Below are 17,295 nucleotides of genomic sequence, written 5' to 3'. Positions count from 1 at the left end.
CACTCCAGAATTCTTCCCATTCTTGTCATGGGAAATCCCATGACAGAGGAGCCTGGTGGACTACAGTCCATGAAAGGGTCACAAAGAATCAGACATGACTTAGTGACTGAACAACAACAAAGGTATCCTCAGGATATATGCAGCAATGTCAATACTAAGTGCTATAGGATAAACCTAACTCAACTCCCAGGAGGGTCAATTTTACACAAATATTTTTGAAAAGAGATTTGACTACTAGACAAAACAGTTTTAACATGCTGATAAGTGCTGGGGACACTTCAGATTCTTCCATCCTCTCAAATTAGAGAATCAACATTGGACTAGATGCAGAAATCTCATCTTCATGATGAGGATATGATGGTTACCATTTATTGAGCACTCGCTATATGCTAGACATCATAGTTAGAGTTTACATACATTACCTCATTCCATCCTCATAACAACATCAGATAATAGTAATAATACTATTGTTTCCATTATACAGAGAATGAAAGTAAGATTTTAAAAAGTAGGAAAACTTTCCCATACTCACCCAGCTAGTACATAACATAGTTGGTGTCTGGTCCCAGGGCTGTCTGGGCTCCAAAGCCTGTGACCTTGATTGCTACCTTAGACATTTGAAACTGAGGCAAAGGAACCCTCATCAGTCTTGTACTGGAAGAGCCTTAAGTAAGCCACATATCTTTTGGTCCCTCCAGTTTTTCTCAGCTATAAAATTAGGACAATTCCCATCCCTTCCATCATCATAACGTGGATCCGAAAGCTTATGAGATATATATTATAGCATTCTATTTTAGAGCTGAAATACAAACACCTGAATATGAATGTTTATGGCAGCCTTATTTATAAAAGCTAAAAAGTGGTAACAACCCAAATGTCCATTTATTAATGAATCAATAAACAAAATGTGTTGTATCCATGCAATGGAATATTCTTCAGCCATAAAAATGAGGTTTTGATATACACTACAATGTGGGTGTACCTTGAAAACATTATACTAAGGGAAAGAAGTCAGCCACAGAAGGTCACATATGTATGATTCTATTTACATGAAATGTCTAGAACAGACAAACCCATCGAGATAAAAAGTAGATTAATGGTTTTCAGGTGTCAGTGTGTGGGATGGGGGTTAGGAATGAGGAATGACTGCTAATGGGCACAGGCTTCCTTTGAGAGGTATGAGATGTTCTATAATTGGATAGTGGTGATGGTGAAACTGTACACTGTTAAAAAGCAAATATTATGGTATATGAATCCTATCTCAACAAACAAACATTAAAAAAAAAAACAAAAACCATGGAGGCCATGGCAGCAAAGGAAATACATTTAAAAATACTTTGGACAAATAAATCAACTATACTTCAATAAAAAAATACTCTGGACAAAAGCATCACGGAAATATCAACACATTTTAGATATCATACATTTCATGCTTATAAAAACACATTATTCACTCTGTAAGAAAAGCATGGCCTTCTACTACTTTTGCTGGTTGTTAACTTGTCCTAAGAGAATCTTAATTCACTTCAAGTACTCCACTCCTCTAGTTTCTGAATACTCAGTTAATAAAATGATAATAAAATGCAATCTAAACTGGCTGCTGATGGAAACCCAAGGGGCTTGGCCTGCTTAAAGAGAGAAAGGAGAAAAGCCACAAAACTCATCAAGGGCCTACATTCAAGGCCAGAGAAGATAACAAGAATCTAGATCTAGTGGAAATGTTATCCTCCCATATTCTTCTGGGAACCACTTATCAGAATTGTCTACAGAAAAATCAGGCACAGGAATCTCAACTATAAAAATACTACCTTAGTAAAATAACCATCAGCACTGAAACAAATTCTTTAACTTCATATTCTGCTTAACATAAACACATTATTTCATTTCGATTTCAACAGCACTTGCATTAGGTACAACTTTTTACCCCCATTTCAAAGATAAGGAGAGGGAGTCATAAACAAGGTCACCCAGTAAAGAAGCAGAGTCAAGATTCAACACGTGTCTGAATTCTAAGTTGAGGGCTCTCCCTATGTTATGTTAAAACTTGCTTTCTCCCACCACCTATCTTTCACCAGATCAAAAAGCAGAGTTGAGGCGGCTTCTGTTCATGTCACTTTGTAACATGAACTCAGCTCCCAATAAATAATTTCCTCTTAAATTGTTCTGGTTTGTTGTATTCCTTTCGTAAGTCTCCGTAAGAAACATTAATTCAGAATAAGTATTAAATGTTTTTGAACAAATCAATCAATCTGGCCAGGCTGACCTGGTCAATCTTTAATGAAAGGACTTCCCTGGTTGTCCAGGGGTCCTGGCCAATGCTGGGAACACTGGTTCAATTCCTGGCCCAAGAACTAAGATCACACATGCTGCAGAGCAACCAAGTCCTCACGCCATAACAACTACAGTCTGCACGCCCTAGAGCCCATGCCCCGCAACAAGACAAGCCACCGCAATGAGAAGCCCGAGCACTGCAACTGGAGAGTAGCCCCTGCTCGCCACAACTAGAGAAAGCCCATGCGGCAATGAAGACTCAGCACAGCCATAAATCAATAATTTAAAAAATTTTCTCATGAATGATAGATGAAGTCTCAAAAAGCTATATAATCTCAAAAGGATAGAGATTCCCTTCCCAGTTGCTGAAAAAGGTTTTAGAACTGACTCTGAAAGGCTCCTGAGCTGGCCCTGTAATGACTTCCGGAAGAACTGTCCAGCCCCTCCGTTCCAGCCAATCAAATGGCAGTCTGATTCCCTAGCGAGAAACCTGCAGGCAGCTCCACCACCACCTGAATTCTCATCTTTACATACATTCTGAGAGCTCCTGTGACTAGCTCTTTCCCAAGCTTTTGGCATCTCCCCTTCGGTCTCTCCCCTGCCCCCTCTGGCCCCCGGCGCCCTTGGTTCCATCCTCTCCTCCTTCCTCTCCCTTTCTCTAGTGGTAGCATTTACTTTGTACTTCCTGGTGAGGCACGAGGTTTAGACCAGTCTCAGGGTCCCCATGCCCCTGGAGGAGGGCATGGCAACCTTCCAGTATTCTTGTCTGGAGAATCCCCATGGACAGAGGAGCCTGGTGGACTACAGTCCACGGGGTTTCGAAGAGCTGGACACGACTGAGCGACTAAGCACAGCACAAGGTCCCCATGAGAAGCAACTAAGACACAACCTAGTGAAATAACTTCACGTGCTGCTCTAGCTGAGCCTTTCCCAGAGACCTAAGCACCAAACACTAAGCATGCAGACAAGGGCAGTGCTCTCCTAAGGGCATCTGTGCTTAGGGGTGTGATCAGAGTAGAAGTTCTTTTTTCCTCTAAAACGAGTAACTGAACTTGTTTTATTTTCAATACATAAGAAGGCACGAGGTACAAAAGTAAATCCAGCTCTTAATTTTCAAAAGTAAGTGGCTTTAGAGACCAGGGCATTAACAACATTCCTGCATTTGTTAAAAGGTGTGCTCGTATTTAAGTTAGATTTCCACCTACTCAGCTCTCATACTCCTTCTTTGCATTCTCTTGACTTTGGTTAATCAATACTTCTATGACACCACACTATAAAGGTACAAATAAAGAACTTCTACTTAATGTAGAAATAAAGAGAACACATTTTATATATACGGCTACACATACCTCTTTTCATATTTAAATAATAAGAAATGTACATTCACACTGAAAATCATTTGCTCTAGAAATTTTCCCTAAGCTTTTCAGTTTAAAGACGGCACCATTTGGACCTCCCTGGTGCTTCGGTGGTTAAGAATCCACCTGCCAATTCAGAGTACACGGGTTCAATCCCTGGTCCAGAAGATCACACATGCCATGGAGCAACTAAGCCCCAATGTCATGACTCCTGAGCCCATGGGTCGCAACTACTGGAGCCTGTGCACCTAGAGCCCGCGCTCCACAAGAGAACCCTGCACACTGCAGCTGGAGCGTAGCCCCTGCTCGCTGAAACCAAGGACGTCCAAGCACAGCAACCAAGACCCAGGGAAGCCAAACATAAATTAATTAATTAATTTTTAAAAAAAGAAAAGAAAAACGGTAAATTTATTTTTTTTTTAAAGATGGCACCATTTAATATCTGAACTAAATGCATTAACGTAATTTTACCAGTGACAGACTTTCTCTAGGTAAAAGAATCACAGACTTGTAGAGCTATAAGCAACATCAAATCATTAAGCAAACTCTTAGATTTTAAAAATGAGAAGACTCCCAAGTTAAATGATTGCCAAAAGCTCACAGTTGGTTGGTGACAAGCAAGGGTCTTTGCTCCTGGCACCTAGTCCATCCCAGTCGAAATTCTTAAGAGGTGAAAAATACCTGATTTACTGGTATCAATACCAAAGGCAACAAAAATGAGAACTACTCTTACCATATATATGATGACATTAAACAGAAGCTCTGTTTCAACTTTTAGTATTTTATACCATAAATTCTTTTTTTCTAATACCATAAGTTCTTAACTCGTGACTCACCCTGCTGAGTTGGTCCAATAACCTTTGGTTCTGTTCTGATAACTCCTGGACGGCCCGTGTTTTCTCTCGATCTGCTTCCCGTAGATGAACCTGCTGCCTCTCCAACTCATCCTGAAGCTGCTTCACATCACTCTCCAGCTCAGACACACGCCCTTCCCACTCGCCTTCTCGGTTCTCAAATCGTCTTCTTAGTTCGTGTTTCTCTTGTTCTAAGTGCTGGGTGAAAATGAAGAGGATTTTTAAACTGTTAAAAAATTCCAGAGTCATTAATTTTTCTTCTCTTTTCACACTCTTCTAACTTTTCTTTTTCCTAGTCAGTCAGCACAACAAAACACTCTGCCATGTAGGACAAGTTGCCCATTTCACAGCTGCAAAAATATCCCTTTCTGCCAGAGTAGGGAAGGCTAACTTCACAAAGAGAACGCCATTCCTACTGAAATACTTAATGTTATTATGTTTATTCCTGTCCTTGGACATGGGGGTTCTAGACTTAGGAACTCACCTGAAATTTAGTAAGTCATCTATTAATCAGTGAAATATACATTTAAGCAACCTAAAACAAGCCCTTGAGAAAGCTTCTTTTGCTGTCATCTGTTATGTCTGGTATAACACCAGGCACTTAGAATTTTCAGAGACAGAAAGGACTTCAGAGATCCTCCAGATCAACCACCTCTTCTTAAAATGAAGCAACAGAAGAGATTCTGCAACCAGCTTAAGGTCTGTTCTAGCAAATGGGACAGCTGGGATTGGGGTCTCCCTTACTTGACTGTTTAATGCTCTACATAACAACTCAATGAATATTTGCTGCTATATATAGCATTGCATTTCAGAATCATTAAGGCAAGTTCAGGCCTACTTTTATTAAATCATGGCCTACGATCCTTGCATGTTTATTTCTGATTCATTCATTCCTGACTGACTGTTATAGGTTAGTCATTGAAGTAATGTTGAGCAAAAGAGACTTGATCTTTTCCTTTATGGAGTTTCCACTCTAGTGAGAGGTTGATAAAAGTATTATGTTGTACAGTGTGACAAATGGTATACAGGAAAAGTACAGATGGTTTGAAGGAGCAACAACAGAAAAGAACTCTTTTTGGATTGAAGGAAATAAGAACATCTTTTTGTTTCCGTAAGATAAATATGAATGCCTCTTTTCAGAGGCAAGTATGTTCTCCTATTTAAAAAGCAGTATGAGGACTTCACTGGTCGTCCAGTGGTTAAGAATCCACCTTGCAATACAGGCTGATGTGGGTTCGATTCCTGATCCAGAACTAAGATCCCGCATGCCTTGGAACAGAGCAACTAAGCCTCCGTGACACACTGACTGACCCATCCCACAACCAGAGAGCCCACGGGCCACAACTAGAGTCCACGCAACACAACAAAAGATCCCACCTGCTGCAACTAAGGCCCGATGCAGCCAAATAAATAAATAGATTTAAAAAATAAACAATAAAAAAAGCATAGCAAGTACCAAAAAACCAAGTAAATACCTCAGAGTATATGAGATGCATATGAGAAGTAAAGCAATGGTCCTCAACTTTTTCTGTCAGAAAATCTCTGATATAACTGTTCAAAATATATCCACCTAAACACTAATTCCAGACTGTGATTCAGTAAAGAATGGGATGAGGCCTAGGAAGGCATCTATCTGTCTATCTACCCATTCATCTATTTAGGTTCTATTGGAAATTCTGATGCACTAAAGGCTGACTATCAAGCACTGAGATTGTTTCAACAGGCTACGACAGGCAATTGCATCTTCTCCTTCAGCGTACTCAGACATCTTTTCACCTTGTGACTCTACACTCTTATTCCATCTAAGTTCTCACCTTTCAAATGTTTTTTAGGATGCCTCTTTTGGAAAGCCTTAAGGGGCAGTGTATAGTTATACGAGAAAATCAGTCTCATTATTTCACATCTGAGATGTGCCTAAAAAAAGATTTTTCTCTCAAGAGAGGGACTTGTACTTCTCAGCATGAAAATTTTCTGTTCTATGCTTCCCTCATTTTGCTAAACTTCCAAAAATGAGGATGTTTTAGTCACTACACAAACTTCAGAAAGATGAGATGCAGAAGTAAATGGTAATTACAATTCTAAAATTGTGATACTTGGTTTTATTGAGTTTTTCCAAAATGGAAAAGACTGAGCAGAAGGCAACAGCAAGAACTCAGTAATCACAGTATTACTGAGAGGCCAGATAAATTAGGCTTGTGTTCTAAAAGAACAGAGAGACTTAAAAATATTCCGCAAACAGCTGTTAGTGAACAGCCCAACTAAGCGACTAAAACAATCTAATCCACGTGCAGGGAGTGAGGCAGGGTTGAGGACAAGTGATGCTGATTAATCTATTCTGTCCTTACATTTCTTCCTAATTCAGGTTTCCCAACACTCTGGGGAAAAAAGTCAAGACTTTCCTATTAATGAACATACAGAACTTAGCCTTCTGTCTATTCTGAGAAAAGAAAGGTTTCTCCCAGAATTACATTTTCAGTGAAGTGCTAAATTAACCAGTAAACTCTAGGAAGAATATCAGAAAGTGTAGCGGTCAGGCTCTGTCCATGCTATTCCCTGTTTCTTGGGGTTACACTGTACTTTAAAAGGTAATATCTACACCTGAAACTAATATAATGCTATATGTCAATTACACCTCAATAAGAAAAAGAAAAAAGTTCATGTCAAAACTGTCAAGGTCATCAAAAACAAGAGAAGTCTAAGAAATTGATACAGGAAAAAAGAGACTAAGAAGATACAGAAACTAAATGTAAGGGTATCATGAAACAGAACAAGACATTTGGCAAAGGCTAAAGAAATCTATTTGCTAATAAGTCGTGTCTGACTCTTTGTGACCCCGTGAACTATACAGTCCATGGAATTCTCTAGGCCAAGAATACTGGAGTGGGTAGCCTTTCCCTTCTCCAGGGGATCTTCCCAACCCAGGGATCAAACCCAGGTCTCCCACATTGCAGGCAGATTGTTTACCAGCTGAGCCACAAGAGAAGCCCAAAGAAATCTAATTAAACTAAATGAAAAAGTTAAAGTGTTAGTCGCTCAGTCGTGTTAGACTCTTTGCAAGCCCAGGGACTGTAGCCTGCCAGGCTCCTGTGTCCATGGAATTCTCCAGGTAAGAATACTGGGCTGGGTAGCCATTCCCTTCTCCGGGGATCTTCCCAACCCAGGGATGGAACCCGGGTTTCCTGCATTGCAGGCACAGTCTTCACCATCTGAGCTACCAAGAAAGCCTCATAGCTAATAATACTGTATTAGTATTGGTTTACTAATTATGGCAAGTACTGGGGGCAGGGCATATGGAAACTCTGTCCCATCTTTCCAATTTTTCTGTAAATCTAAAACCATTCTAAAAACAGCTTATTTAAAACTCTGAAGAAGTTAGTATCACTAGCTCACCTAAAATTGGTTGTTACAGAAATGGACTTCTGCCACGAACCAAAAAAGCGTATTATTCTCCTAAGTCCAGGATATGGTTCTTGAAAGATACAAAGAAAAAAAATACTATTTAAGTGGATCAAGCACTGAATGTAAACAAGGACTCCTGCATTTGCTTAACTAAATCTACTACCCAATTATGTAATCATTTTCACCTTACTTTTTTTAACAAAAAAGTTTAACAAGAACATTTATTTTTTTTTTTTTTTTTTGGCCATATTGAACAGTATGTGGAACTTCCCCAACCAGGGATCAAACCCAGATCCCTGCATTGGCAGATTCTTAACTACTGGGCCACTAGGGAAGTCCCACCATACTTGTTTTGCCTCTTAAAAAAAAAAAAAAAAAAGTAGTGCCAGAATCATTAGAATTGGCCTAGGGAAGAGGGAAGAAAATGTAACCTAGGCAAGAGACTACCTCTGCATTAAGAGAGAATTCACTCTCACCTGGAATGGGGGAAAAAGAGAATCCTGGACTTCAAAAGCATACTTTTAAAAAACTAAATAAAGATTAAATCTCTGAAGAAAAAAGTGTATAAATGTAAGTTAGTGCCTTAGATCATAGCATACATAACATAAAATTTATCACCGTATCCATTTCTAAGTGTACTGTTAGTTCAGTAGCCCTAAGTCCATTCATACTGTTGTGTAACCAACATCCAGAAATTAAAAATAAACCTCTAACACTTGAGTTCATATGCTGACCTGAGAGGAGTGAAGATTTTTAAAAATAGTTTAATAAGAATTTTAAACTATTTTAATATTGTCTATCAAGTCAATAGCAAAAAGTCAAATGTAATTTATTCTTCTACAGTATAACCTTTCTTGTTACAGAATTTGAAAATCTTTTTCCTTTGGTGAAGACATGTATAAAGGTTCCAAGTGGAACCCAGGATGTGTTTAACTACACATTCAGGATTACCCTTGAAAACTATCACTCAACAAATCAACTGATATGATGTTCCTTTCAAGCCAGCTGTCTCTTTAATCAAGTCTCTCACTGAAGGAATTTCAAATCACAAGCATACATCTCTGCAGTAGTACTTCTATTTAGAGTCTGTAATCTAATCTCTTTTTCAAAAAAAGACACCCTTTTAGTCTGAGACGTGTACTTCAAGTGAAAATCAAACAATTCAATTCACTGGGTTGCTTTTTGGCAATCTACATATAGGTTTCACAAACCACTTTTCAGAGAGGTATCTCAGGAGTTCATCGACTGGCAGACCTAGTTAACAGGCCAACTGAACTACAGGGCACTCACTGGTTTCCTTTTTTTCCTCTCATTTATTTTTGATATATTGTTGGACTACAGACATACTTACTAGAGAAAAGTTTCTGAATCTACACTCTGACCATTAAACCAGTAGCGGTGATATGGAACCAGGCAATGGTTAATTTCAAACCTTACTCAGGGCTGTACTATTCTCTTCTAACAAGAATAAAAAGAACTCATTGCCACCAAACTGGGAGACAATGTTAAATGCATAGACAGAAAAAGATAAGCTCATCGCCACTGCCACAGATGCATCTCCCCATCTTCACTTAAGAAAAAAAGACTCTAAAAATTTTTTTAGAAGTGGTGGCCACTTGTATCAGTTTCAAGGCCCTTTTCTAGTTAAGGGCAAGAAAACAGAAGCAAAAGACTTTGGTCCAGAGAATTGGCAGAAATCTTATAGATATTTTAAGGGGTATTTATAACAATGGTTAAAGTTATATGGTTCTCACAAGTTGCATTTGGCCATCCAAATGCATGTGTGAGACCCAGAACAGAAACAAAAGTACTGTTTAAATACATATATATACTGAAGTCCATATCAAATCACAACCGTCACATGTTGAGCCCAGGCTCACCTGATTTCTGCAGTGGAACCGTATTTCCTAATCCGTGAGTATCTGAAGGCTATATAAAGCTCCTTTAGGAGCACTCGTATCCCACCATTCTGAGCTGTGTGGAAGTTAAGACAAGGGCATGTGGAAGCCCTTAACTCCAAAGCTAAAAAGCTTTAGGCTAACACCCTGATTAGCGATTAACTACCTCTCTGAAAACCTGGAGCATATTTTAAATGTTCCCGACTCTGTAATTTCTCTGTGTGCAGACATCACCTCAGTGCTGTATAAATTAGTCATACTGTAAGCTCTATTTTAGATGCTGTGTACAGTACATATATAGAACGGCCCACAGCGTTTGGGGCCGTGCATGGACCCATTTGCTGTGAGCAGGGTAGGAAAGCCAGGTGTGTTCAAAGAATGCCCTCGTCTGATAACCCCAAACCCTCCATGCTACCCACCTCCCAGGTGGTTTTCTGTTAAGACAAGATAAGCAAGGAGTGGGGTGAGGTGGATGAGTGCCTGGCTCCCGAAGCTACCCAGGGCCGGCGGGCGGGTACCTGGTCTCCCCCCACTCCCGCTTCCCACCTATCCCAGAAGTGACGTCCTCACCTCCAGCTTATCAGTCAGTTCCTTGTGCATCTGTTCGTACTGCCGGCTCATGTCCTGATTCCTCTCGAGCAATGCCTTGCCCAGTCGGGCCGCCAAGACCAGATCCTTCTCCTTCTGCCGGATCACTGACAGCAGCTCGGGATCCTGGGCGGGCGGCGGCTGCAGTCCGGCCGCCTCGGCTGGAGGCCCGGGCTCGGCCTGAGGATGCTCCCCGGGCTCGGACGGCCGTTCCCCAGCCGCCAGCAACGCCAGCTCCTCCTCTAACGCCAGTTCCAACTCCCCGCGGCCCGCGGGGAAGGAGATGAGGGCAGCGGCGGTGGCGGTGGCTGGATTTCCGACTGCGTCCGCGGCCGCGGCGGGCAGCTCCATGCAGCAGGCGCTGTCCGGCTCGGCGGGTGCTGAAGCGCGGCCGGCCAAGCCCAGGCAGAAGGCGGACATGGCCCGCGCGCGCCGAGCCCGCAGCGGTGCGGCCCGGCCGGCGCGCGCCAGGCTGCAGGGGGGAGGGGCCCCGCCGCGCCGCCCGGCGCCCCGCGCCTCGCCTCACGCCGCGGCACGCGCCCCTCGGGTCTCCGCGAGCCCTGGGCGCGGCGCGCGCCGGCCCGCCCCTCCCCCGCGCCGGCGGCACGCGCCCCCTCCCCCCGCCCCCGGGCTCAGCTGCTCGGCGCGCGCCGGGGGGGAGGAGGAGGAGGAGGAGGAGGGGGGATGGCAAAGGGAAGGCTGAGGAAGGGAAGACTGCGGGGACGCGAAGCGGGAGGGGAGGTTGCGGGGAGGAAAGCCGCCGCCGCCGCCGCCGGGTTTTCAGCCACCCTGTTGCTGCTGCTCCCGCTGCCGCCGCCGGCCGGGCAGCGCCTCACGGGGCGGGCTGCGCTCCGCTGTCGCTGCGACGCTCGCTGCTGCTGCCGGCGGCCGCTCTCTGCAGCCGCGCTCCATGTCCCTCGGCTCGGCGGCAGCCCCAGCAGCAGCAGCGGCGGCGACGGCGGCTGCTGCAGGCGCCGAGGCGGCGGCTCCACATCGCGCACCGCGCGGCCCGGCGACCTCCTTCTTGCCTGCCTCAGCTCTCCCCAGTTCCACCGGGCCGGCCGCGCCGCGCCCCGCCCCGGGCTTCCGGCCGCGCCCCCTCTTCCCGCCCCTTGCCGGCGCCTGACGCGCACGGGCACCTGTTCACCGCGCCCGCTCGCGATTCGCCGGTTCGTGGGTCTCCTCAGCGGCGCCCAGGTGGCGCCGGCAGCCTTAACCCCTGCACTGCCTCACGCCCGGGGGCAGCTGCGTGCGCAGCCCGGGGAGACGGCCGGCTCTTCCGTAACGGTCCGGGCGGTTCCTCGGCGCGGCCACGCCCCCGGCCTCGCGTCCACCTCGCGGTGTGGCTCCGCCCCCGACACGCTCACCTCGGGGTGTGGCCTCGCGCGCACCTCCGAGCACGGCCCCACCCCCAGCCTCGTTCTCACCTCAAGGCCTGGCCCCGCCTTCGACCTCTCTCGGGATTCTGGACTGGCGAGCTTCTGTGGGTGCGATGGGTCTCAGGTGGTTGGTCTCCAAAGGGGACTCAGGACGTTTCTCCAAGACGGGTGGCCAAGCCCGACGGAGACTTGCTGCCACGGACTGTGGGTCTGAGCCCCCGCGAGAGCTAAGCAGTCAGGAGAGGGAGCCCTAGAAAGCAGTAGAAGGGACGACTTCAGAAATCCAGCATCTCGATGATGACTCAGGGATATAAGGAACTAGAAGCCTCGGAGATCAGCAGCTCCGAAAGAAAGGGGTGCTGTTGAGAAATAACGGGGGAAAAATGCTCACAAATGGGAATGCGAAGCAAAGACCCTCCCTAATAACTTCTGTTTATTAGGCACTTAGTGTGTGCCATGTCTCGTGCTTTATAGGCATTATCTTAGATAATCCTCACAAGAATCTTAAAAGTCAGTACTGTCACTCTTCTCATTTTACAGAGAAGGAGACTGAGGCCCTGAGATACAGAATCAGATCTAGGCAGGCTGACTCCAGGGTTCACGTATATACTATTATTCTTTACTTTCCTCACATACAAGTCTTGAGGAAGATAAGTAGTAATTTGTGACCAAGATGGCCTGGGTCAGTATCCATGGTTCTATCAGGAAAGCTTCCTGCAATGATCAAGAATCAAGGACTGAAGAGCCTAATGGGTGATTCCAGTCAGTTCTTGCTTTGACCTCATTAGTGATGCCCAGTCTCCTGTTTTCAGAAACAACCCCATCTGAGGCTAGAATTTGTCCTTGTTCTTTCCCTTTTCTTATGGACAACAATCCATTTTTGAGTTAGATCACAGTTTGATCCTTTTCATCACAGTGAGATGGAATATTTCAGGACACCAATTGGCTGAAATGAGTCAAATGGTTTCTCATGGGTTTTTCTCCTTATTAAAGTCAAAGCCTAAACAAAACTCCAGTGCATACTTTTTACCTTCCGACTGAAGGGGATGACTCTGTTCTCTAGTTGATTGAAAAGAAGACAGACAATAGAGGGGTTCACACATCTTAGAACCAAGTTTTGAAAGTTGATGGTGGTATCATTCCAACAATGCATTGTTCTAGCAGTTTTTATTATGCCCCCTTGAGCAGAAATAGTGGGTCCATGGTGACAGCCAACTGCAAATCCCTTTTGTCTTTTTTGATCAGGAAAGAAGTTACTCCTGTAAACAGATTGCTGCTGCTGCTAAGTCGCTTCAGTCATGTCCGACTCTCTGCGACCCCATAGACGGCAGCCCACCAGGCTCCCTCGTCCCTGGGATTCTCCAGGCAAGAACACTGGATTAGGGACACACATCAAGAGCAAACAAAATCCTAATCAAAAGGGGTTTCAGCTATTTATTTTCCCTTGAAGCAGACTTGCAGCCTATCTCTCCCCAGAGGTCTTTGTCTTGCCTTCCTTAAGCTCCGTGGTCCTACTCTACTAGACTTGCCTGTTACTGTGAGAATGAACTTTTACAATGCTAACTCTCATTTCTGAAGAACCTTCCTCACAATGTTCCCCTGCCTAACCTGACTAGGAAGCAATCATATTCTACTACAACTTTGGCCCTAAAGTACTATCTTCCTGTGAATAGTCAAAGGAGACCAGCCCAAGTTTGGAGAACTATTTAGAATAGTGGTTCTTACCCTTTTCACTCTCAGAACCTGTTTACACTCTTAAAAATCATTGAAGATCTCAAAAATCTTTATATTGGTTTAGATATTGATATTTGCTGTATTAAAATTAAAACTGAAAAAATGTTAATTCTTATTTTAAATACTTATAATAAACCTATTAAATGTTGACATAATATAGTTAATAAAAGATATATATTCCCAAGTTTATGTTTTTAAGTGTTTTATTTTGTATTGGGGCATAGCCAATTAACAAACAATGTTGTGACAGTTTCAGGTGAACAGCAAAGGGACTCAGCCATACATATATGTGTATCTATTCTCAAACTTCCCTCCCATCAAGGCAATTCCCAAATTTAAAAAATGAGCAAAGAGGAATGGCATTATTTTTCATTTTTATAAAATCTCTTTAATGTTTGACTTAACAGTAGAAAATGGGTTTTTATATCTGCCTCTCCATTCAATGTAGTGATGTTTGTTTTGGTTGAAATACATGAAGAATTGCTCTTGGTTACTAAGCCTTGCATTTTTATCATTTTTATATTCCTTTATAATATATTTGCATCACTGTTGCTTTTGGTATCTGGATATCCTGTGAACTTAGGTGAGACCCATCTTAACTTGCCACGGATGGATTTCCACATGAAAGTGCTGCCACATCCCTAAGAGCAAAGCATGGAATATTCTTTCTTAGGAATCCTGATATTTCCAAATGTGATAACACTCATCAAATTTCCTTATTTCTTTTTACTAGCCTCCTGATCTGCAAAAACTGGAAAGTGTAGAAGACAAAACATTCCAGAAAATTTGTTTTTGAAAAGTCAAGTGTGGAAGAAATATGAGGAGCTGGCATATCACTGCTTTATGTGATAAAGCAGTTCTACACTTGGTATTTTCATTCAGCAATTATAAGTGCATATGCATTTTTTAAGTTTTATATTTTATTTATGAACTAGTAGTGGGAACATAAAATTCTCAAAAATTCCTAAAATGTTACCCAAAAGCTTTTTATATTTTTTGGAGATGAATTGACTCAACATTTTTCAAAATGTGGTATGTGTACCTCTAGGGATTCTCAACTTGATTTTTAAGGGAAAAACACTTAGTGGCTGATGCTCAGTAGCATCAGTCTTTAGCAGGTGCCATGCCCTGCCTGGTGGAGGAGTGAGCTTTCTTTGCTACCTGTTACTGTGCCCCAGCTCACCTTGCTGGGACCTCCTACCCAGCTTCTCTCATTTCTAGGTTCTTATCTTGGCAGCCCCTTCACATTTCCCTTCACCCTCCTAGGGTCCTCTCTGGGGCCTCAACCCCACCTCACACTCCCTTTCCCCCTTTTCCCTCAGCTTTTTATTAAAAAGACTTCATAAATGTACAGCACTTAAAATGGCGCCTGGCACATGGGAGGCACAGTGTGGGCACTTGATAAATAAATAAATGCATAAAATAACTGAGCATAGGGGATTCCCTGGTAGTCCAGTGCTTAGGACTCCGTGCTGCCACTGCACGGAGTGTTGGTTCGGACTCCTGTTTGGGGAACTAAGATCCTGCATGTTGTGTGGTGAGGCCCCCAAAAAAGTCTGTGCGCGCATATATATATATATATATATATTTACTTACGTGGCTGTGCCAAGTCTTAGTTGCGGCATGAGGGATCTTTTAGTGTGCCATGTGGGATCTAGTTCTCAGACAAGGGATAGAACCCTGGTTCCCTGCTCTGGGAGTGAGGAGTCTTAGCCACTGGACTACCAGGGAATCCCTGTATGCTTTTTATTATCACTATAAGATGGTGATTCTAAACAATGTCCGTGGCAACACACTCTCACCTCCCCCACCTTGGCATCCCACTGACAGTATTTGACAAAACTGATCAAGGAACACTTCATGACTTTGGCCCTTAAAGGACATAGGGGACTCCATGGGCAAAGATGAAAGGCAAGTAGAGAGAACCACTTCTCCAAAGACACAGGAGGCAGGAGTTGTCTTGGAGAAGAACCAAGGAGGGAGAATGAAGTTGTAAAGGTAAAGACAGTCTGGCATTGACTTGCAGAAGAAGGAAAGATGCCATTTTCTGAGTGCCTGCTGTGGGAGGCCAAAGGGTTAGCTTATGTTTGCTTGCTTAAACTTTACAGTCACCTTTCCATATGGGTATTATCATCTCCATTTTATAGATGTGGAAACAGATTCTGAGAGGGTCAGGGTCTTGCCCTGAAACTAGTAAAGGGCAGAGTTGGTATGTGAGCAGAGTTCAGATTGCTTATAAAACCTGTGGTCTTTCCACCTATGTAGCCTTGAATGCTTGGAGAAGGCAATGGTAACCCACTCCAGTACTCTTGCCTGGAAAATCTCATGGACGGAGGAGCCTGGTAGGCTGCAGGCCGTGGGGTCGCTAAGAGTCGGACACGACTGAGAGACTTCACTTTCACTTTTCACTTTCCTGCATTGGAGAAGGAAATGGCAACCCACTCCAGTGTTCTTGCCTGGAGAATCCCAGGGACGGGGGAGCCTGATGGGCTGCCGTCTATGGGGTTGCACAGAGTCAGACACGACTGAGGCGATTTAGCAGCAGCAGCAGCCTTGAATGCTAACCCCAAGACAACAGGGGGCTACTGGTGATTTTAAAATTGTGAAGTGTCCTGAATAAAGCTGTAGCTCAGGAAGACCCACCTGGCGCTAGTATTAAGGACGAGCTCGTGGTGGGAGCTGGGAACCAGTGAGAGCAGTTAAGATGCAGCTGGAAGAGTCTAGATGACAGGGATGAAAGAAATAGGGAAATACAGAAAAGAAGTCAGAGAGGTTATAAAAAAAAGAACTGCTAGGGGGACTTCCCTGGTGGTTCAGTGGTAAAGAATCCACCTGCCAACGCAGGAGACACGGGTTCGACCCCTGGTGAGGAAAGACCCTACATGCTGCAGAGCAACTAAGCCCATGTGCCACTACTATTGAGCCTGGGCCCTAGAGCCCGTGCTCCGTAACGAGAGAAGCCCCACAATGAGAAGCCTGCGCACTGCAGCTAGAGAGTAACCCGTGGTTGCCGCAACTAGAGAAAAGCCCACACGGCAGCAGAAACCCAACACAGCCAAAAATAAATAAAGTTTAAAAAATAATAACAAAAAAGAACTGCTAGGATTTGGAGACTGACTGGAGATTAGGGAGTGCGAGTGAGGAAAAAGGAGGGTGCAGAAATGCCTCTGAGGTTACTAACTGGGGCAATAGAATGATGGTGCTATTGCCAGAAACAAGAAAGCCAGAAAAAAGAGAATTCCACAATCAGGCCCTTGGATTTGTTTGTGGCCGAGGACATCTGGCCTGTACAGGGAAATAAGACAAGCATGAATCAGCATAAACACAGCAGTTGTAAGAGTGAGTTGTGGAGATGTTGGTCAGGAATTGTATCAGTGGGCTTGAAAATAAAGAGAGATTCCTCAACTGAAAGAAACCTTCTTAAAGAAAGCTACACTGGATGGAAGAGAAGGGCTAGAGTACTTGACAGGAGGAAAAGGCTTGTTCCTTGTGGTTGGAAAAGCGTTAGTCAAGGCCAGGAGACAGGAAACAGCTGATCATGGCTCCATGCCTGTGGGAATGGAAGCGCCTCTCATCTACTGCACCACTATGGCCACAGGTGGAGAGACCCTCTTCCCCATCTCCCCCAGTTCCCATCTGGAAGCAAAGAGCACTGGACTTTTCTTCTCAACTGCCCACTCCACCCATCCAGCCCCAATCTAGTAAAGGAAAGGATTAGGGAGAGAAGCAGTCCTCCTGATGGGTTTAGAAAATAATTGCATAGAAGAAAGCCGTATGCAGGTTTCATTATACATTTGCACTTAGAAAAACCAAG

At 44.0% G+C, this 17,295-nt stretch overlaps 1 protein-coding gene across 3 annotated transcripts in view; it reads right to left on the bottom strand.

Moving 5' to 3' along the window:
* BICDL1 (BICD family like cargo adaptor 1) overlaps positions 1 to 10,788 on the bottom strand; it is an 80,126-nt gene extending 69,338 nt beyond the window's left edge. For all 3 annotated transcript variants that reach the window (XR_009730417.1, XM_061385011.1, XM_061385012.1), the window contains exons 1-2: positions 10,351 to 10,788; positions 4,466 to 4,681 (exon numbers count right to left, since the gene is read on the bottom strand). Coding sequence is in view for 2 of the 3 variants with exons in the window: in XM_061385011.1 (XP_061240995.1) it covers positions 4,466 to 4,681; positions 10,351 to 10,788 (654 nt within the window). In the remaining variant the exon portion in view is untranslated. The remainder of the gene's footprint in view (positions 1 to 4,465; positions 4,682 to 10,350) is intronic.
* Positions 10,789 to 17,295: the final 6,507 nt, after the last annotated feature.

Source organism: Bos javanicus, chromosome 17 (assembly GCF_032452875.1).
Source record: "Bos javanicus breed banteng chromosome 17, ARS-OSU_banteng_1.0, whole genome shotgun sequence".
Lineage (NCBI taxonomy): Eukaryota > Metazoa > Chordata > Mammalia > Artiodactyla > Bovidae > Bos > Bos javanicus.
Note: the sequence above shows the minus strand (reverse complement) of the source record. Positions and strands in the feature narration are given on the sequence as shown.